At 42.7% G+C, this 21,992-nt stretch overlaps 2 protein-coding genes across 2 annotated transcripts in view; both read right to left on the reverse strand.

The window, feature by feature from the left end:
• PAXBP1 (PAX3 and PAX7 binding protein 1) overlaps positions 1 to 11,757 on the reverse strand; it is a 30,036-nt gene extending 18,279 nt beyond the window's left edge. Inside the window, exons 1-7 of the mRNA XM_075517591.1 lie at positions 11,197 to 11,757; positions 9,278 to 9,406; positions 7,480 to 7,656; positions 5,919 to 6,140; positions 5,199 to 5,302; positions 4,054 to 4,274; positions 2,897 to 3,086 (exon numbers count right to left, since the gene is read on the reverse strand). Coding sequence (XP_075373706.1) covers positions 2,897 to 3,086; positions 4,054 to 4,274; positions 5,199 to 5,302; positions 5,919 to 6,140; positions 7,480 to 7,656; positions 9,278 to 9,406; positions 11,197 to 11,644 — 1,491 coding nt within the window. The 5' untranslated portion in view covers positions 11,645 to 11,757. The remainder of the gene's footprint in view (positions 1 to 2,896; positions 3,087 to 4,053; positions 4,275 to 5,198; positions 5,303 to 5,918; positions 6,141 to 7,479; positions 7,657 to 9,277; positions 9,407 to 11,196) is intronic.
• Positions 11,758 to 16,003: 4,246 nt separating this feature from the next.
• Positions 16,004 to 16,678, reverse strand: EPCIP (exosomal polycystin 1 interacting protein). Its single transcript, XM_075491852.1, has one exon. The coding sequence runs from the start codon at positions 16,676 to 16,678 to the stop codon at positions 16,004 to 16,006; it is 675 nt and encodes a 224-aa protein (XP_075347967.1).
• Positions 16,679 to 21,992: the final 5,314 nt, after the last annotated feature.

The following is a 21,992-nucleotide window of genomic DNA, read 5'->3' on the forward strand; positions in this document are numbered from 1 at the left end:
GGACCTAGCTTTATACATATTTAGGATACGTGTTCATATATGTATGTGTATATATATGCACACACATATATACACAGACACAATATTGTTATTACACATATGGATACACATTTTATATGCTTATGTATATTATAATCATAACAATTACATACATTATATAAATACACACTTTTAAATATGAAATAGTCAGGGCCACAAGTTCTACAAAAAAGCTGAAGGTAATTTATCTCTACAGTCAAAAGATAGAAGAATTTACCGTCCTGCTGCATTTCATTATTTCATTTAAATAAAAACTGATACTGATTTTATTACTTTATTTTGTCCCTTTCCCCCACCTACTTTTTAGAAAACCTTGCAGTGTCCTGTGGGCTACTGTTTTTGAATTTGATAGTACTTTTGTCATGCTGAATTCCAAAACATTATGTGGCCAAAGAACTGAGGAATATATAGGACATCATAATAAATGAAATGCTCCTGTTAAACTGACCATGTCACCTCCTAATTTTGCAATTCATTGTACATACAGATACTGCAGGACCCTCTAACTGAAAAGAGCAAAACTCTGTGAATGCCCCTAAGAAGCATGAGATGACAAAAATCGCATCTTAAAAGTTCAATGGACTGGCATGGCAGGTGGGGTATGGGGAGGGTGGGAAGGGGAAGGAAGGTGTCCAAGCGTAGAATCCTTAGAAGACTAACTACCAGGAAAGCAAAGGTACATTGCAAGAAAGCAACTTTAATAAGCCTGTTCGTTAAATTATCAGCAGCTGATTTGCTATTAACAGCTGGAATTGATTTATTTACTAGTATAGCTAGATAGGTCAATAACCTTCCTACAAACTGAACTGAAATTGTTACGCTATTACTTAACAGTAAGTTCTCCTGGTTTATACAAAATGTGGGAGACTAAAAGGCTTGGTTTATACTCAGATTGGTGCATTCTAAAACAATTTGTTTAAAGAAAATATTTGAACAAGACAGCATGGGCTATCAAAGAGAACCTCCAGACACAGCTTACAGTTATCACAAAAGAAATTTAAAAAGGTCTTTAGAAAGGAAATGCTGAATAGAGACACAGCGATTTAACTTGTCTTCTGAAATATAAATTTCTCTCAGAGAAAGAATATAAAAAGTTATCTCTAAGTAGGAATTTAGGCATCTGGGCAACCAGCACTGACAGAGCTGCAAAGGAAAGTACCTTTACTACCCTCAACAGCTAATGCCAATACAGACTCAGGAATACTGCTTCTTCAGTGAAAAATATCTGTTGTAACTAATCAATTAGCTGGGTGAATTAACTGGTCCACACTTCCTGGGTTTGTTCACGACATAGCTATTCTTCAACTTATAGGATTGAAGATGGAACTCAACCAATACCACTCACGCTGGACAATTAACGTCTAACCCATTAGGAACCAGAATGCTTTTATATTCCTCTCCCACACCTAACAAGATAGGTAAGCAGTAGCTTCAACTACTCAAGTAATTCTGACAGATAACGTATTAAGAAGATACTATACTGTTGTATTCAAGTCAGAAGACAATGAAGAAATTATCTATGTACTTCCAACTGAATCTTACAGCTCCTGTGTGTGTTTTTATATATATATATATATATTTATTTATTTATATATATATATATATATATATTCAGGAGCTGCTGTTATATTTACAACAAAGTAAGTAATTAAAGGATAATGAATAACATAAGAAAGAAAGACTAAGTTTTCAAGTTAGACATTGTGCTGGTTTTGGCTGGGATAGTGTTAGTTTTCTTCATAGTCGCTCGTATGGGGCTATGTTTTGGATTTGTGCTGAAAATAGCGTTGATAACACAGGGATGTTTTAGTTACTGCTGAGCAGTGCTTACACAGAGTCAAGGCCTTTTCTGCTTCTCACCCCACCCCACCAGCGAGTAGCCTGGGGGTGCACAAGAAGTTGGGAGGGGACACAGCTGAGACAGCTGACCCCAACTGCCCAAAGGGCTATTCCATACCATATGGCATCATGCTCAGCATATAAAGCTGAGGGAAGAAGGAAGGAAGGACGTTCGGAGTTATGGCATGTGTCTTCCCAAGTAACCATTACGTGTGATGGAGCCCTGCTGTCCTGGAGATGGCTGAACACCTGCCTGCCCATGGGAAGGAGTGACTGAATTCCTTGTTTTGCTTTGCTTGCGTGCGCAGCTTTTGCTTTCCCTATTAAACTGTCGTTATCTCAACCCACGAGTTTTCTCACTTTTACTCTTCCGATTCTCTCCCCCATCGCACCAGGGGGTGGGGAGTGAGTAAGTGGCTGGGTGGTGCTTAGTTGCTGGCTGGGGTTAAACCACGACAGACATATACAAAAGTATCACACTACATGAAAGAAGTATATTTTTAAGTTTGGGTGTCTTCAGACAGCTACGCTCGTTTTAAAACTTTTCTCCTTCAGACACTGGATCAAGTATGTGAAACTGCCTGGCAGAAGGAAGTTTATAACAACACACAAAATACAAGTGTTTGTTACTGTGTTCATAAAGCATTCCAGAAACTAGCAATGTTGTAATTCAGCCCTTATTTTTGTTAACCTGACATCCAACACAAGTAAAAAGCAGCATCTGAGTAAAGTTGAAATGCCAGAATATCTACCAAAATCCTAAAGACATACAATCTAAAAGTGTTTTTAGGCAATCTAAAGTCAGTGATCTCTTACACTGTGAAAGAGAGGTTTCTGATAATCAACTTAGCATGATGAAGTTATCTTTTCAACCCTTGAATAACCAAACCTTTAGAAGAATACGTTCTCAGGGGACTTTTTTTGAAAACAGAGGGAGATGTGGTGTTTGGCATGTACTAAGAGTCCCTACTTTTTTTTTTTTTTTTTTGAAAAAAGATGAATGTTTTTGCATCCTTACCTTTTCACTGAAACACTCAAGCAAGTCTTGGACATACCCTCGCATTTCTTGCAAAAACTTATACTGTTCACCAATACCCCCAGAAGACCCTTCTAATCTTTCAATTGCCTTGGTAGAGTCCTCTCGGCTTTGCTGATGTTTCTCATATTGCTGCCGATTAGCTTTGTGCAATTCTTTCATAGAGTCCAACCTGAAGGGCAACGGATAAATAGCAAATTTACATCCAAAAGTCTGTATATTTCAGACTGTTGAGATATTAAACAGACAGTGCAAGTACCAAGTCTATATATGGGAAATACTGCAAAGACATATTCTCTAACTTTCATTTGTCACTTTCTCCCCTCTCTACATAAACAGCAAGGCTAATGGTTTAAATTAATTTACTAGAGTATGCTGAGTGCATTGCACTGCCCACTCCCACAAATTTTTACAGGAGGTGGTAGCACTTAGAATAGTGCAAGGCTGGCCCTAAAGTAAAACTGGGAGAAAAGGTTTTTTTTTTTTTTTTTGGGGGGGGGGGCTGGGGGGGAAGAACTATAGCTTATACAAAGCAGACTTACTCCTCTACTAACTTGATTCACTGTCAGAGGCTGTAACACTAGAAGGGGCATACAAACCAATTCTGAAGACATGTAAAGTGCAAGTTGTTCATTACAAGTGATTTCTCACTGCAATTGGGCTGTTCGCTCAGTAGGACCTTTTGCGTACCTGACAAGCAGATTACAGTGTTTAAACCAACAAAACCCTGTATACACTAAAATTTAAATTCTTTATCTACTGAAGGGGAAAAATCTGATTCACAGTTTAAAAGAATGCAACTTGACAAGCTAAATGCCTCACTGGCCTTTCAATACTTGACTATAAGACTGTGCAGTGTCCAGAAGATGCAACTCAGACCTGTCTTCAACAAGATCAATGGCCTCATATTTAAAGCTTCACTTCCAGAGAAGCAATCCAAGGAGATTTTCGAACAAAGTGTCAATGTCATCTTCACTTTGAGCTTTTTTGGTTTGCCTTTTTTTTTTTTTTTAATGGATGTGCCAGTCAGTACTTCTCCAGCGATGAAACTCTGTGTTTGCTCACCGAGACTAAGAGACGCCTGAGGAACAGAAAGCTAGGGGACAGGTCTTTAAGTCTAAAAAGATGGTCTGTCCTACCTGTCTTTAAGCTGTTTCTTTACCAAATCAATAGTAACAGGAGTCATCTCATTACTGGGAGTTTTGAAAGGAACTGTATTATCTGTTTTTTGAGACTTGGTTTCCGATGATCCATACGCAGCGTAAGTGTATGGAATGCCATATGATGAACCATAAGACAGTGTCTGGTAAGTGTTCTGGTAGTACAGATTATTCACTTCAGCAGGCTGACTTGGTTGAACCTAATGGAAGAGGAAATGCAATTGTACTATATTAGACTTTAAAGGAAGGAGAAACTTATCTTCTTTCATATCTCAAATGTTATAAAGTGAAAAATGTAGGCAGGTACATTTACAAAATGTAATTATCAAGTGGATTTAAGTGTAGAACTTCCCAACACCTAGGGTGGAAGAAACAAATTCCCTCAGAAGCACCTTCTCAAATGGACAAACTCTTAGTATCATTATCATTCTAAATATTTATACTTATAACAAGTTATTAAATGACAATTTTAACCAGCCTATAACTCCTACAATAATCAAGTGTTTGGGACTATACTAAATTTTGCTAAGACTATTTAATAGAATGACATAGGTTCTTAAGAGTCAGTGTGTTTGGTTGTGATTTTGCAGAAATGTGTTTGGTTTTTTGTGGATTTTTTGTTTGGGTTTTTTTGAAGTTTGCTTGGGTTTTTTTGTTTTTTTTTTTTTAAAAACAGATTATCCTCTTCAACTGAGCGGCAACTTCATTATGAATGCACAGACAACATACGGTACAACCTGCTACAAATTCCAACTCTATGCTGCAACACAAGATACAGAAACAACAAAGAAACATACATGGTTCACACAGACGCTACAAACCCAACGATAAACAAGAACAGAGGTCTCTTCTAAGTGGCATTATTCTTGCTCTGTTTTAGGCTGCAAATAAATGCTGGTTAACAGCACCACAAATAACCAGCATCTACCCAGAACAGAGAGACTAATGAAACAGATACTACTGGATACTTAAAATCTGACCTCTCATTTCTCTTTAAAGAATATCAGAAGTTACACACTGAACTTCTCAGATGAAACAGCCTTCTGTAAACTACTCAAGTTTGTAATGGATTTAGCAAATACATGCACAAACAAACCAAAAAGAGTTCACAACTAAATACATGCCTGAGGTATGTTGATTCCTTTCCTTATCTGTTCTTGCTCCCATCTACTGAGTTCTTCATCTTGCTCCCCTGCCACCAGTGCTTCATCATCACTTCCCTCAATACCTTAATATGAGTAAAACAGACAGGTAACAAAAAGGAGAAGATAATGTATTCATAGTAAGGGCCACGAGTTCAAAAACCTGAGAGACGACACTTTGGTGGGAACATAGTGCATCCTCCTTTCCTCTTCATGAAGAATTAAGGATACTAGCCTGTGATTTACTATCACAGACGTTCCACTTAAAAAATCCAACGGGTAAACTTGCAATTAACTGCTGGTAAAACCCTCTAACGTTAAAATCCTATATATCTTACTAATTCTTCTTTTCCAAAAGGTTATTTTACCTGCTTGTCAGCAAGAAGAATGCTATACCAAAGAACTAATGTTGTTCTTTTCACAACTATATACTTCCTAAAAAACAAAGTAGAGGAACAATACTAATTGATCCTTAGTGTAAGTTTCTACCAGATTCAGTAGACTTGTGTGCTTCTAAGCACAGGAACATAGTTTGTGCTCAAAATTTTATACGCAGATTCCATCATGCAGTACTTTTCCTTAGAAATGGAATACAACTCCAGATTCACGCCTGTTTGAAAAACACATTGTTTAAAAATGTTGAACAGGAGCACTTGCAGCGAAAATAGAAAAAAATCAGCTGTTCTTCTAAAAAGGTTTTACCTATTTCCTCAGCAATCTTTTGCCTTTGGGATTTTTCCTTCACTGTAAAAACTATCCTCCTCTTCTCGTCATCATCTTCATCATCACTGGCATCATTTTCATCTTCTCGAACAAGGCGGCCTTTACCTGGTTCACTGTCAACGGGGGTAAAGTCTCCAAGTTCACGAGCCATTTGACGCTTTTTCCTAGCGGCATGAATAAAAGCAGCATCTGGAATTTCTCCTAGAGATAGATGTTTGCACCGTTAAACAACCACTACAACAAAACAGGTATTACGCTTATTACTCATCTCTGCCACCCTACCAAATCATCTTTGCAAACAGAAAAAAATGTGAGAGGAAAGAAATCCATGCTCACAGAAACATTTGCAAGGAACTTATAAGCTGCAAATGCAAACTTTCTGACCAGAAACCCTCAAAGCTGGGACCTTTCCCAAAAAGTCTGGCTCTGTTTCCAGCAGCTCATGTGCCATAAGAGCAGGAGCCTGATGTTCCTACAGGAAATATTGCTAAAGAAGAGGAAGCCCTTTACAGGAGATGACTATTGCAAAGTGAGGAAGAAAACAAGGTTCTTGACTGTGTCACCTCCTGTCCTGATATTGCTCCCAACTCTTCCTATTTTGGGGGGACAAAAAACATTGGCCATTTCAACAGATGATGACAACTCAGAGATTAAGAGGACACCAAACCGGACGAAGCTAATATGAGAAGACTGTACAATCGAGGGGAAACAAGAAAAGCAGACCTAATTAAAAAAACTAAAATCCCTAGCACAAAATGAATGCAACTTACCTAAGTCATATACAAAACGGTCCCACAAAATCAATTTTTTGAAACATGAATGATTTTTACCACTACTTTGGTTAGGCATGCACAAAGGGTTAAATTTCAGATTCTCTTTATACGTGATATGAGATACTCTATTCAAGCCAGCAATATCTTTAGAGATGCGATAACATACGTATTACCCCGACTTTGCAATTACCCCTAAAAGGAAAAATGATTTGGGAGTCAACTTGGAAATTCTTTTTCCCTTGAAATATGGCCAAGTCTGTGGAACCAGGACATTCATCTTCCATTTTCAAAGCAGGCTACTATGAGTTAGCTAACAATTCGTAAACTAGTTTCAAAGATACTTTCTCAGATTGATTTCTTTGGCCTCAGGGCCTGACTAGAACCTCATTAGACAAAATGAGATAGGAAAACATTTGAGATACCTTGCAGACCTGTAACTGAGACATTTGAACTAAAGACAGAATTTTAATTGAAAGCAGTTAAAATTCATGTTAAATCACCTATTCCAAATCTAGATTTTCTTACATTTGTCATCACTTTGAGAGACAAACTCCTGCTTTTGACATCAAGATGAAGCATTCTATAGTGAAACATTTTCTCTCATAAGGGTTGTAAAATTGAACAGCTTTGGAAAATAGCAGTTTCCTGAATTCTCAAATGGTGGATATATTGCTGGAAAATATTTCCTAATCTCCCAAATACATTAGCCTGCTGTAAATGCTGGCTAAAGCATTTGTTAACATACCAGACATATTACAATAACCAACCTGGACGGAGAACATTCAGTGATGACAGAGCACTTGAAAAAGCCCCACCAGCTTTTGGTTTTTCTTCTTCCTTCTCACTTTCAACTTCCATTTCTTCTTCACCATGCTCACTGTTTGTAGTCCCATCTTCTTGACCTATATCCTTAATCTGTCCTGTCTTTTCTAGCGGTGGTTCGACTGGTAAGACAACAAAGCCCATATTTTACTCTTTTTATAAAGATCACTCGGAAGTACTTTTTTTAAGGTCTAACAACCAAAAGTAAAAACCAAATGAAAATGTTAAATGATAATTTTATTGTTTGAGATCTAGTAAAATACACCTTCTTAACTGTGATTAAGTCACTGACATCCTCTCAAAATAAAATTTGGCAAAGCAGACACCCCAACAACCACTAAACATTCTACATATTGCCAAGTATTAAAAAAGTGAGAGAACTCAATAATTAAGATCATATGTGCAACCTTCACACAGCCTCTTACGTATCTAATCAGAAAGCATTGCCTGTGTTACACCAAATCTTTCCAGATGAACAGACTAATTTCAAAAGAACTCTTCCATTTTCCTCTTAGGCTGGGTGCAACATTACCCTATATTAGGTGGGTAATAGATACAGGCAGCAGGTATGAATATTATGTAAAAAAATGCATGTTAAATCCACCTATCCAAGCTGCACATAACTGAGTTTTTACACTTTAGCATTTTAGAGAATCCAGACTACTGACTCAGTAGCAGCCATGAGGTCTTTGCACTATAACCAAACCAACTACAGAGACTGCAAAGCAGACAAACAGAAAATAAGCACACACTAGCCATGTGCAAAATGCAATTTTTAAGGATCTTTGTGACAGAAGCAAGAATTAATATCCAGGTTTCCACAGACCACCTGAACATTAGCCACAGAAATGATAATTTCTGGTTTTGCTCATGCCCCATACCACTGCATAGGCAACTTAAAGATTCTAATAAGAAAGAATTTGTGGGTTTAAATGCAGACAAAGCCTTTTAAAAATCTTTAAGATTTCTTTCCCCTCATTAAGGGACCATGCTCAACTCTCATATGCTTCAGCTACACCATTGCAATCTTTAGATCATAAGCCTCTCAGCTTGTGCTTATAGCATTGTAGGTTATTACTCTACACAAAAACCTAACTGGAAAAGGAATCACTACGCTTCACCAATGAGCTTCCCAAAAACCAATAGCAGAAGTACAATGAAATTGAAATCCGAGGCTCTATTCTAAGCTCTGGAGGACTGTACGTTGTCAAAATATCCTTCTGCTCCAACACTTTCATCCTGTCATCTTAATCATCATGTCTACTCTAAGGTCTAAGTCCCGAAACAGGCAGCTGTTAAATAATTTACTTAATAACAAAGAACACCACTCTGCTCACCCTAAAATCTTCCTTTTCAAGATGTGTTACAAGGACTCATCCTGTCAGATAAGCACCAGACACAGTTCTAAACTAATTTAATTCCTTCCTAAGTCAATAGGAAGAAACTAATCTGACATAAACAGAGCTGAAATACAGAAACTACTGAGGTCTACTGACAACTGTATATGTAGCCGAGAAGTTTCATCCTTCTACATTCATTTCCACATGAGACTCAAAAGAACTCTCTACCAGCTTCAGAACAGCATCTGTAGTGTTCAAATGAACACATTTAATGCACGCTTTACTTCAGTTCTAAATGCTAAATCCTCTAAAAGGACTAACAATTCATCTTGAAAACAAGTAATGTGTATTTACAAAACTTAATCTTCTCCATTACAAAAGTTACTGTTAGTTTTGCAGTTACCATCTGTTGGAGAATTGACCTCTGTTCTAACTTTTGATTTTTCAAGATCTTCTTTGTATTCTTTCTTCAATTGTTTCACAATCTTTTTGCTGTAACTTGATTTCTTCACTTTAAAAACTTCTTCAGTTTCTTTAAAAGAGAAGTTGGAAAACATTACATTAGACCTGCCAAGAAGTATACTTACCTATTAAATCTCTTAATTTTGTACTTAGAACTTAATAAATGCCACTAACAACATAACTTAATGTGACTTTACATTTGCACTGTTTCAACAAAACCAGTCCCATATCCTTTCATGTGGACTCATGTCTACCTCGTCTTTTTGCAGTCATTTTCAAGTGTATACATCCCGGCATCCCGCTCACAGCATGGTCACAGAAAAGCAAGGCAGAAGTTACACAAAAGTGTACACACATGGCCTCCCTTTATCTGACCACAGTAAATTAAAAAAAAAAAAACAAAAACAAAAACCAGCCGATCCTTCACTGTGGCCACGAATTTGGAAGAAAATGACATGAAGCTCCAGCATTTTCGGTCAAGTCTTTTCACAGCCACACATATACACAACGAATGAGTAAGGGAATGGCTGGTTTTGGTTGTACTATCCGTTCAAATGCCTGCAGCACTACAACCTACCAAAAGGTATACAATAAGTTAAAGAACTAAATAGCACAGAAAAAAAAAAAAAAGTTCGATGTAGGAAATCCACAAATGTTGGGGTTTTTTTTTAAGTCTATAGTGTAATTCCATATTTCTAGTATTTCTGTCAAGATTTCAAATCACTAGTCTTAAAATCCAAGTTTCAGCAATTATAAGAGCATTCCTTCTAAGAAAATTCAAAAGGCATACTAACTCTCCTGCTGACAAAAGGTATCACAAAAAAAAGCTCCTCATTTTATTCACCATGAACTTCTGGGATGCAACGAACTCTGGAGTTTGAGGAGTGGTTTTGGATCGCTTTTTGGTCATTTTTAATATGTAATAACTATTATCCATAATCAGATTATCTGAGCGTGAATGGACCAATTCATGAGTGCAGTACCTGCTGGAATCCAGCAGAATTATTAGCTGAAGCACTGTACAAACACAGCTATGCTATTTTCCCAAAAGCTGAGGTCCAGAAACTGCTCAACCACTTTTTCCACTGTTTGTGGAAGTTAATCTAATAAACCTTGTGGACGGCTAGATGAACTAACTCTGCAACAAAACACCAGTGGCTTCACACGGAGTTTGCTAGCACAACAGGCAGTCCAACATGACCTGGGAACATCAGCCACATCGGATGAAAACAAACTCGACACAAAGCCGCAGGAAAGATGCCCCTCAACCAGCACTGCCGGTTCTGGGGGAGGCAGGGGGGCTGCACAGGCGCTGGGCCTAGTACCTGCCACCACCTCACAAACCCAGGTCAGGCTAAAGCCTTGCACCCTGACCAGCAAGCCACCCAGCTGCAGTGAGCGCAACACGGGTGCAACAGTCGGGCACCAGCAGTGCAGAAGCAGAGGCAATCTACCCCGCCAAAGCAGAATTAAACCTGCGGGACATCACCCCGCTGCTCCCCGGTGCTGGGAGCACGCTGGCCCCGCAGGAGCCGCGTCGGGCCCGGGAAGGGAGCGGGGCTGAAGGCGGCTGCCGATGGGGCGCTCCCTGCCCGTGCATCCCCGCCCCCCCCACCGCGCCCCAAGGCTCTCCCCCTCTTCTGCGACCCCTCATCACCCCCGTGTCACACGGGGCAACCCGACTGCCTTAAAGAATAAATAAAACAAGGGTCCCGGCTCTCTGGGGGGACGGGGGGTGCGCAGACGACGGGCGGAGGCCCGGTGGAGGCTGAGCAGCCCCGGGTCCCTTCCACCCCTGCAGGCAGCGAGCCAAAGGCCGCGCGGCCCCGGCGCCCGCGGGCGGGCAGCCCCCCGCCTCACCCTCCTCCTCGTCCTGGAAGCTGAGCAGGCTGGCCCGCGGCACCTCTTTGTTCTCCCGCGGCCGCTTCTTCTCCTTGGGGCGCCCGGCCCCCGGCAGCCCGTTGCCCTGCTGCGGCGGCGGCGGCGGGGGGGACAGGAGGGCGGGTGCCGGCAGAGCCCCCAGGCCTGCCCTGTCGCCTCCCATCAAACCCAGCCCCAAGCCGAGAGCCGCGCCGTAGCCCGCGGCGCAGGCGAAGGCCGCGGGGCTACCGGGCAGGGCGAGGGGCACGCAGCCGGCGGGCAGCGGCAGGAGCCCGGGGCCCGCCGCCAGCGCCATGGAGGCCTCGCCAGGCCCTTCCCCCCCCGCCCCAGCCGCCGGCTCCTGAGGCGGCTCCTCGTCGCGCTCCTCGTCCTCCTCCTCCGAGTCGTTCCGCTTCCGCACGTTCACCCTCCGCGCCTTGCGGAACATCCCGCCGGGCACCGACCCCCCGCGCCGCGCCGCTCCAGCACCGACACCGCCCGCTCCCGCCACCCCGCGCCGCGGCCCAGGCCCGGCTCCCCGAGCATGATAGCCGCCGCGCCGGCGGCCACAGCGCCCCCTGCCGCCCGCCGCCCGCCGCCGCCCGCCCGCCAACGGCGAGCGGCCGCCCGACCATAGAGAGGCGGCGGGGACGGAGGATAGAGCGTGCGCTGCGAGGAGCGTAGAGAGTCGGGGCTAGAGCGGCCCTCGCCGCCCGCCACTCCCCCTCTTCCTTTCCCCGCGGCCGCCGCTGCCGCCATCTTGTGTGGAGAAAGCCGCGCCAGCCAGTGCCGCGCGTCACGTGGCCGCGCAGCGCGCGAGCGGGGAGGGGGGCGGGGGGGAGCCGCGCGCGGCCCCTGTGGAAGGGTGCCAGGACGGGGACGGGGACGGAGGGACGACGGTGGTGGCGGGTGTCCCCCCGGGACCCCCGGTGTCCCCCCGGCCGAGCCTCGGCGTCCCCATCCCTGCCCCTGGGCGCTTGTTTTCCACAGCCTGCTTGGGGAGGGCGGCAGCGGGCATCCGTAGAGGGAGGGTGCAAATACCCACGCAGCGCCCAGCCCCCGCCATCACCGCGGCGGGCAGGGTGCTCGCCTCAGCCGGGTCTCGCTCGCCGGCTCTGCACGGCCTCTGCCGGAAAGCCCCTGTCCTCCCTGAGGAAATCTTGGCTTCTGGCTTGGAGAAGGGAAATAATGTGGTGGTTGTCTTCGGTAGTGCTAAATAGTAGCATCTTTGACGTGCAGGGCCCTTTGGGGTTTGGTTTCGTTTAGGCTGGGGGCATCCTCGGAAGTCGGTCCAGCCAGCCCTAGTGGCCACTCTTGACTGAAAGAAAAACTGCAAGTTTGGTGGCAGATGCCAAAAGATCGCTGGGCTTTTTAAAGACAGCGTCTCCAAGTACGAGTGTTGGGGACTGGAAGGACCTCTCTTCAGCCTTCCCGCCGTACCAGGAGGGCCAGACTCCCCTGCAGCCCGTCTTTGCCAGCCACCTTGGAGTCTGCCTGGATGGAGGTACAGGGGGCCTGGCTGGCCTCCTGCAGCCTCTCACTGCCGCTGCACACCAAGATCTCCCGTGGAAAGCGCTGCATTACTTTTGTGTTCTTCTCAATCTGTATTGACTTACCGAAGTCACACCAGAATTACTAGTAGGAAGGAAAACTGTAAATTTACAGCTCCTATCTCCATTTTTTTCTGATACGAAAAAATTGCCTCTGTTTCCGTTCAGTGGCATATCCAATAATCATGCATCAAGGTTAAAGACTGGCAAATACATACAGGTTGAACCTGATACATGGAGCATGAAACCGTTGTGTATATAAATATTAATTGCTATAAATATATGGTCAAACACCATAGGGTGTTGCGTGTGGTTACGTGTGAGTATCTTACACTGGGATTTAAAACAGACTCACAAAATCACATAATTATTTCTGCAGAGTGATGCTTAATGTACTGCTGTGTGTCGTTTACATGCAGACAAAAGAAACCTCCACCAACAGAACTAATAAAACTCACAACGTATGTGGTATATGTTTTGTATGCATTGCTCTGGAAAAATTCTGCAAGCTTCTAATGCAGTACTTTCATATGGCAAAGCCATATAAAATTGAAATTGGGAGAATGAGGTTCTTGGTATCTGCTGGAGAAGGACAGGGAAGTTGAAAAGATCACTGCAATATCAGTGCTGTGGATTTCTGCTGCGCATGTAATTGAGAGGAGGATTTTTTCCTGATTCCAGGAAAATATCTGCAGTGCTTACTTGGGCACAGGAATAAAAGGTCTTTTACGTCAGCCTTATTCAGAGCACCACAGTGGCAAAATTAATGAAACTGTAATTTGCAGTGTTAGAAAGCCCATGGATTTATTAATCTCATGGTTTCTTCCCAACAAGGCCAGAATACATACGTTCTCCGTTACTGCTGCATGTGTGAATTTTGAACAGTAACAGCAGCCGACCACTGCTGTCATGGCAATGTGGAAGTACTGTGTTATTCAGCACATTAATTACTAGAGGGCAGCAGAGCCTCAGTTAGTGAATTCGCTGGAGATCATTTAGGTTTGATTTTCTCAGATTTTAAAGAGAGGATTGGTAACATTTAGAAATCAATATATTTGTGTGTGCCAGCTCTATTTTTTTTTTAAACAACACTATCTGGTGCAGGATTAGCGACTAGCCAGTTTGTGAAGGCAAGGTTAGTACTCTTGCACAGACAGTTGGAGCATGGGATTCCTGGACAGACAACGTGAATTATTTGCCTGTGTCTGTAATAATTCCAGGCATGTAATGTGCTCAGAACACCACCCTGCCAACCTCTGTCAGCCCAGCTCCAGCTCCTAACCATTTTGTAACCTGTGACGCAGTCCTGAGAAGTATCCCTAGAAATATTTGTGATTTGGGGAGAAGGCTTACAGTTTGTTGCCAAGGTGCTGACAAAGGAAACAACGTCTTTACAACAGCTGATTTAATAGTTCTCTGGTTGAGTTAAATCGAGTTCAATTCCCAGCCTTCAAACACCCGTGCGCTTACATCTGTTAATTTGCAATTGCAAATAGACCCCATTAATTCAGTAGTTACCGGATTGTTGATTTCAGTGGGAAAGGTCACAGAAATGGAAGGTGTGCATGTATTTAAGTATTCTGAAAAATTAAGTTTTGCTTCCTAGCAAAACTGCTCCACCACTGATTACAGTTATAGAAAAAGTCTTTCTTTAAAGTTGTTGAAGCAAATTCATTGGTTCCTCAGAATCTTGATAGCCGTTCCCCTCAGTACACATATTTTATCCCGATGTCATGTAATCCTTTGCTGGCAATGCAAGACTGTTAGGGCTTGCCATTCTAAAGCCTTTATTGTACTATATGGATGGATCCCGGCCTTAATCGTATCTCATAGAATGCAAGTCCTGCAGACATGGGCAAGGAGCAGACTTTGGGCTATATAAATAGTCCCGACCTGTGTTTTTCAGGGGATGGCAATCTTTCTCCCACAATGCGTCTGAAAATTGTTTGCTACGTGTCTGCCAGAAGCCTTGCCTCCCTTATCAGATGAGAGTTGTTGGATGGGGTCTTTCTCCTTTCTCATAGGGGAGAACATGAGCAGAGCTTGCCACTGTCACAAAAGATGAAGTCAAGTTCCCTGCATTTGGGGAAATTGCAGGCGTCGGCACACCCAGTGTGCAAGAGACAGGCCTTTCCTTGGGAAAAACACCTTTGTGAGCGTGATGTCTCATCTGTCAGGTAGCCTCTTGCCCAGTGTTTTCCCGTGATGTGTGCCATGGCTTGGCAGAGAACACAGCTTCCTGGTCATCCCCCAAACACACCTTCGGTTGTGTGCTGAGGTTGGAGGTTGCCTGTGTAGCCCGTCCCTGCTTTCCTAAGAGGCTGTGTCACCCAGCCCGAGCAGAGGGTTCCCAGCTCTGACTGAGTACCAGAGGGCAAGGACAACTCAGCCCTCCCAGTATGAGTAACCTGTAACCACCTTGCACCCCTTGAACCTGACAGCAGTGGGCTGTATCGGCAGGGGCACAGCCAGTAGATGGAGGGAAGGGATTATTCCCCTTGTCCCGGCACTTACTAGACTGCATACGGAGTACTGCATGCAGTTTTGGCCCCCCCAGTGCAAGAAGGATATGGATCAACTGAAGTGGTCCAGTGGAGAGCCACCAAGATGGTCAGGGGCTGGCGCCTGGGACTGTGAGAAAAGCGTGAGGGAACTGGGCTTGCTCAGCCTGGAGAGGGGAAGGCTGGGGTTAATACATGGAAAAAAGTTTCCCCATGAGGACAGGAAGGCAGTGGAGCAGGTTGCCCAGTGAGGTGCAGGCTCTGTCCTTGGGGGTTTTTGGGACCTGACTGCAGAAAACTCTGAGCTGCCTGGTCTGATCCCAGAGGTGGCCCTGCTTGGGGCAGGGGGTTGGACCGGAGACCTCCTGAGCTGCCATCTAACCCGAGTGACTCTCGGGGAGGCTCAGGTTCTTCTACAATGGGAGGTACATGGTTATGCCTTTTTCTGTCTGAGGCACAACCTTAAAACAAAATTTATCTGCAGATTTCAATTCTTAGCTTATGATATATAAAAAGAATTTGGACCGATGCTTTCTAAAACAGTCATTTCACATTTTCTTTGTTCTTTAAGAAAGCATTTACTGAATTAGTCTGATGAGTCTGTCTTACTTTAAACACTTCCTTGTAGAGTGCTATCACAGTCAGAACAGTCCATCCCATAACAGCTCCTCCTGGCCAAACCAAACAGACTTAAAGAAGTCCCATCTCTCTCATAGCAGTTTGCCATGCCTCTGACTACTGAATATGTTAAATAACTCAGTAAATGAATGTTACAACATAGCTCTTGTTATCTGAGGTTGAGAAAACATCAGAGTACAGCAGGCTGGGAAAGTGCTCCATGATACTAGAGATGTTTTCCACACTGTACGACTTCAGCAAAGAATATCCATTGAAAAGCGAGGTATCCAGAAAAGAAATATATACAAGCATTTGCCTGTCTTTGCTGTGCACTGCAAGCGAGTCTTCTTTTTCATTGTTGCTGCTGCTGTAGATGGTTACACTCTGCTCTGGAAATTGTCCCTTGACCTTGTTTACCCAGAGCTTTCGAAGTCCCCAAATGGCCAAGTATTCTGTTGGGAGAGGAGTGGTGCCACAGAAAGACAGCTTCAAATCCCACACCCTTGTGAAGTTGAGGAGCATCTCCAGCACAGAGGTGTCTGTGAACCAAATGGTCAGGTGGCTGTTATAGGTAGTTTTTTCCATGGTAGAAGGCAGCACTGTTTTGCAATTGCACATCAAGTTTGCCAGGCAGTAATCACAATCACGGATATCCACCGAGCAGCTGCAGTTGCGAATTGTGTTTTCTTTGGTGAAAATTAGCGTATGGTTCTTCTGACTTCTTACAAAAGTGCCAGTGATGTGTATGCCAACGAAGCCAGCCAAAATGAGAGCCAGCCAAAAGGAGAAAGCAGAGAAGGCTATTGGCTTCATTAGTACTGGTGCCAAGCTGCCAAGTGTCTCCTCCTTTTAGTCAGTGAATTATATCACTTGGCTTTACCTACTGAGGAAAAACAATTTCTTTATTATACTGAAGACCACTCAACAGTTAATATTACTTTGCTTTTCCCACTCATTATCTGTCTCATCTACTCAGAACCATATTGGAGTTTTGCAGGTTGTCCTGCATTAGAGGGGAAGCACAGCTACACTGATTCAGAAAAATGAATCGTGACTCATGTTTGGGATTCTCCTTTCATTCCTCTTTTGCTCTAAATGGTTTCATCTGCTTATGGGACAGCTTGGACACCCTCTTCTCTATCCAGGCATCTCCTCAGCCTGCCCAGTGTGAAGGTAAGGGCAGGACTCCTCCTGCTCATTTCTCCTTTCTGCTTGCTCTTTGTCAGCTTCCCAACAGATAGGGGTGACAAATTACCCTGCTCTGCACTTCACAGAGTGAGGCAGTCTGAGAAGGGCTAAAGACAAGTGTTTTCTTTTACACCTGAATTGCTAAGTAAGGGTTGTGATAACCTTCCCTTTAAACTGAGTGTGAGATATACTGGGCAAAGGGAAAGAAAGAAAGGGTGGTTATGGGCAGAAGCACTGCTGGATGCAGCACATATCCTTCTGAGCTATGTGGTATGCCGATAAAACCTGCTTTTGATCCTTATGAAGCTACGTCTGCTCCAGCCGTAGCCTGTAAGTTTTGGGGACCATCTCTCACTGTGTCTCTGCACAGCAACTAGCATAGGATAGATCCTGGCTTTGTTGGTTTCTCTGCCCCCCTTCATCCACCCTGGCAAAGCCAAGTAGCACTGCCACACATGCTTATGACAATGGAGCAAGTTTCCATCCCGGCCATGCTCCACCTCAAATGGCTGGGAGCGTGTTTGGTGGGGACTCCTGGAATCTCAGCTACCAGCCCTTTGGTTTTCAGAGCAAGGTTGGATCTTACCAGGAGCATCTGGGTTCTCCTGGCATATTATTAGATGATGGTACAAGCAACAATGCAGAATGTCATTTCTCAATACCAGTTATAAGATGGTGGAAAGTTTGTGTGATTTGACTGTAATTGTTTTGAAGCACCAAGAGACATTAGAGCCAAATTTTGACCAAAGGTGGCAGGTCCTAGTGAAGGCAGCAGCAGGGCATGCACTGGGCAAAATTTGGTCCTTAGCATGTGAAAAGTTTGATCCATGTCTCCATGATCATGATGCATGTCTCCAGCACCTCAGAAAACATGGCAATACACCTACCGTTTTGGAGAAACATACCAGATAAACAGGAAAATAATAGTATTTATAATAAAAACACAAATTGTTTTTTTCTGTTATTCAATCTTCCATCATTAGACAGTGGAATCTTCTGCTATAAACATCATGGTCATTTAACAGACAGTTAAAGGAGAGTGTCTTTAGGAGCACACCAATTTCTCTTAGTCATTAGCACTATTATATGCATGGTAGTTTAGCAGGTATGTGATTTAGATCTAAATGTTTTGAGCTCAATTCCTGCTGAAAATTCAAGTGAGAGTGTTCTTTGACTAATACTGTATTTAAAAAACCCCACAAAACTGCATCTTGACAGAATAGTTTGTGTCCTACTTTCCACATTTCTCACTTATAGAGGATATAGTCCTCTAGTCCACCTTTTTTCTTTGAAGCTCGGTCTCCTGTCAGTGAATCTGTAGAAACTGTGATGGTTCGTAAATGACCAGGACTTTGCCATCCATGGGAAAAGGGAGAAAAGGGAAAGCTATGTGCATATGGGAGAAAAATCTGCACATAAGAAATGGTGGACTCTGGGCCAGACATTACCACCAGATCCTTTCCAGGAATGAGATCTTTAGCTCGTGATAGACAGTTGCATGAAAACATCAGCTCATTGCTTTAACAGCAGTTGAAAAGTAATTAAATTGTTAAGGTGTAATAGGAAAATGATAGAAAAAAAGAGACAGTGCTGTTGAGCTACTGCATAAATCACCTGTTTGCTGACACCTGCCTGTTGTGTGCAGTTCAGATCCCACCATTTCAGAAAGGATACCACAGGACTGGAGTTCAGACAAGAGCAACAAGAGTGACGAGATATGGAAGGGCTTCCCTTTAAGTAAGGTGGGACTAGGTAAGGTAGGACTCTAGTAGGAAAAGAGATGTCTGAGGCAGAATATGGTGGTGACCTGTAACAGCACAAATAACATGGATGTGGTGGGTAAAGATCCGTCTTTCACTGCTTCTTCCAAGAGCAAGAGCAAGACATGTCAAATAAAACCAGTAGGGTCACAGCTGACTTGTTGATCCTTAGCAAAGGATGTTGGGAGTGCAAAAGGTTTTCATAAATTCAAGGCAGGACTGGATGAGTTCAGTGAGGAGAAGTCCACTGCGGTTATTATGTACACAGGCACCACACCTGGCTACAGAAGGCCCTGCGCTGAAAATAGTTGGAGGCAAAGAAAGTTATAGTGTTAAGTATCGCATGTTCTTGTCCTGTTTGAAATCTCTCCTATGCACCTTCTTACGGCTGCACGTGGAGATGGCTTCTTGACTAGATGGATCTTTGGTCTGACAGATTATGGCCATTCTTACACATTCATAAGACATATAGGTCTTATGTAGTGTAAATGTACACAAACTGACTCAAACGTGATTTAATTCTGTATGTACTCCCTGAATTTAGTATGTTGTTTTCTTAAATGAAGGATACAGACATTTTAATGCTTAAATCAAATATTTAACCCATGTTGTGGAACATACCAGAAATACCAGTCCAACTGTTAGCTAATGTTTAACTTCAAAGGTCAGACTCATCCAAGCTGTAGCTGTTCTGGTATCATTACTGCTAGATTAATTTGGTCTCCAGTATCTAAGCATCTAATCATGCATCACAATGAAAATCCTGTTATTAAACCTCCACACTGTGCTTATTTTCTCAGCCCTTAACCGTGGCTAACAGTTGTGATAAATCAGAAATCTGTAATATCACCACTGTTTCACAACTCAGTGAAATTATTTGGATTTATCTGTTTTGGAGGTAATATTTGCAAGAAGAATTCCTAGACAATGTTAACTATGAGTTTGAACTAAGTAACAGAGATTTTACTTGAAGACTCAGGATTTCTGCATTTCAAACTCCCACCTGCGTCAAAAGGAGTGATGCTGCTTTTTCCACATAACATGTGAGGACTTAATAGTCATAAAACATTAGAATAAAATACTTTGACGTATCCTCATTAGTTTTAACTCTTGATTCCTTTTCATTTTTTTTTTCAGTACTTGAAGAATGGAGAACCTTTAATTCTCTACTGTCTTGCAGCCAGCCAAAGAAAATTCTCTTTCAGGTTTAGCATAGCTGATAGCATTTGGGCTCCTTCCATCAAAATCCAAACAAAATTCTAAATCTTGGCATTCCAGGAAATGTTATCTCCAGAAATACTTGCTATCCTCCTTTGCTCCCTGCAATTCAGTTCTCCGTACTTAGTTTCTGTGTGGCTTTGGTGAGTGATATGCAAGCAGCGAAATACATGTTGCAGGTTGTCTGTCCGTGAAATGTCAAAGTCACCTGCAATGCACCTTTACGTAAGCTACCAATTATCTACAGAAAAATGTGCATTATATGGCTCTTAATCAAATTACGTTGCTGTCTGCACTGGTTAAGGCTTGGAAAAAGGTTGGCTTTAATTTTTAGGGGTGGGGGGAGCTGCCTTGCAAGGAAGAAGCGAGTTAAAGCATAGATAAAACTTAACCGCACTAGCTTGATGACTCTGAGTTGTATCTTTTTGAATTATTACTGCTGTCAAGGCACTATTAGGAGGGAGGGGGTCACAACTTAGCAAGAGGTTCTTTTCACTAAAAGTCTGGGGAGAGGTGTTTAGCTTGTCTTCTCTAGGAGTGGCTCAGAAGAGTCTGTGTTTCAGTAAGGAAGATAAAGAAGAATGTGAAGCAAAAGTCACACACATGCCAGTTGAGGGACAGGACTTTGCCAGGGTAGAAGATGTAGGGAAAAGAAAGGATCAAAGAAGAGCATGGGTCTGAAAAACAGGCCAAGGCCTGAATGTATGCACCTGCAGGATGACGTCTTGTTATTACGGAGCAGAATTTTTTTAAATTATTTGTTGTGTTGATGTCATGGTGAGCTACACAAAGAATAAACCTGTTGTCTCTCAGGAAGTACTTTTGACGTTGCAAAAGCTAACAGAGTTATTTTCAAAAATCTTCTTCCTTTGCAGAGATTCCTTATATTTTGGATTGCTTGAAATGCAAAGGTGCGTTCAGTAGGGCAGAGATACACAAAAGCCGGTTGTAATATTGCCATTAAGCTGAAAGAAAATATGGGGTGATTCTCTTGCCTATTGTGGGTCTGTGTTCTCCATCATCTCCAAATTTGCAAGTATCTTCAGAATATCTTCTGAAGGGGAATATCTTCAGAAAACTGCAGAATTTGGGCTGCGGGATACATCTTTCCACCATGCTCTCTCTCTGAGCATTACCCACTCCCCTTAACAGAGATAATTTATCCATTGAGCTCACTAAAATATGTTTAGATATAACCTATAGAAAGCCAAAGAATGCATCAGATCATGCTAAATGTCAAGAATTTCCATACAATTTTCTAGGGAAAAATGGTGGGTATGCCACCTTCTCTTCTCTAATTTCCAATCAAGCTTAGCTAGACTTCCAATATAACCAGTACATATTCAGAGACTAAGCAACAGTCTCATCACCTGCATTTAATATGCATGTGTTCAACTAGTTCTGCAGCCTTCTTCCTTGATTATGGCTAGGAGACAGCATTTAAGTGATAAAACAACCCAACAGACCCAGTCTATGTCATATTCTTCTACTATGCTACCAACTTTGGCAAAAGGAGGTAACGAAGTATTTATCATACAGTAATGAAGAAAACATCTATGGGTGTTGTTTCTACTTAAAACATTTAAAATCTGTAGCTATTTGAAGACTCATCCACCTGACACAATGGATTTTACAACTTGTTTCCATAAGCCATTTGACATTTCCTTGCATAACATAGCATAGCAGGTACAGCAGTCCTGTAAAAATCATATAAGCATTTTTCAGCTTTCCGGTTTATACTAGAAGATTGCTGAACTCAAGAAATGAGAATGGTATTTCAAATCTGAACTTGGCAAATTATCTGAATGCTCTTCCTTCGCAGATAGGTAACCAAAACCTACCTGATTTTATGTATCTGTTCTGGTGCAAAGAATAACTCCTTTGTCTACAGAAGCTCAAGCTAAGAAGGAGCTTGTCTGCATTTCATTTCCATATAATTGTTCAATTCAGCTGCTTTAAAC

Source organism: Mycteria americana, chromosome 1 (genome assembly GCF_035582795.1).
Source record: "Mycteria americana isolate JAX WOST 10 ecotype Jacksonville Zoo and Gardens chromosome 1, USCA_MyAme_1.0, whole genome shotgun sequence".
Taxonomy (NCBI): Eukaryota; Metazoa; Chordata; class Aves; order Ciconiiformes; family Ciconiidae; genus Mycteria; species Mycteria americana.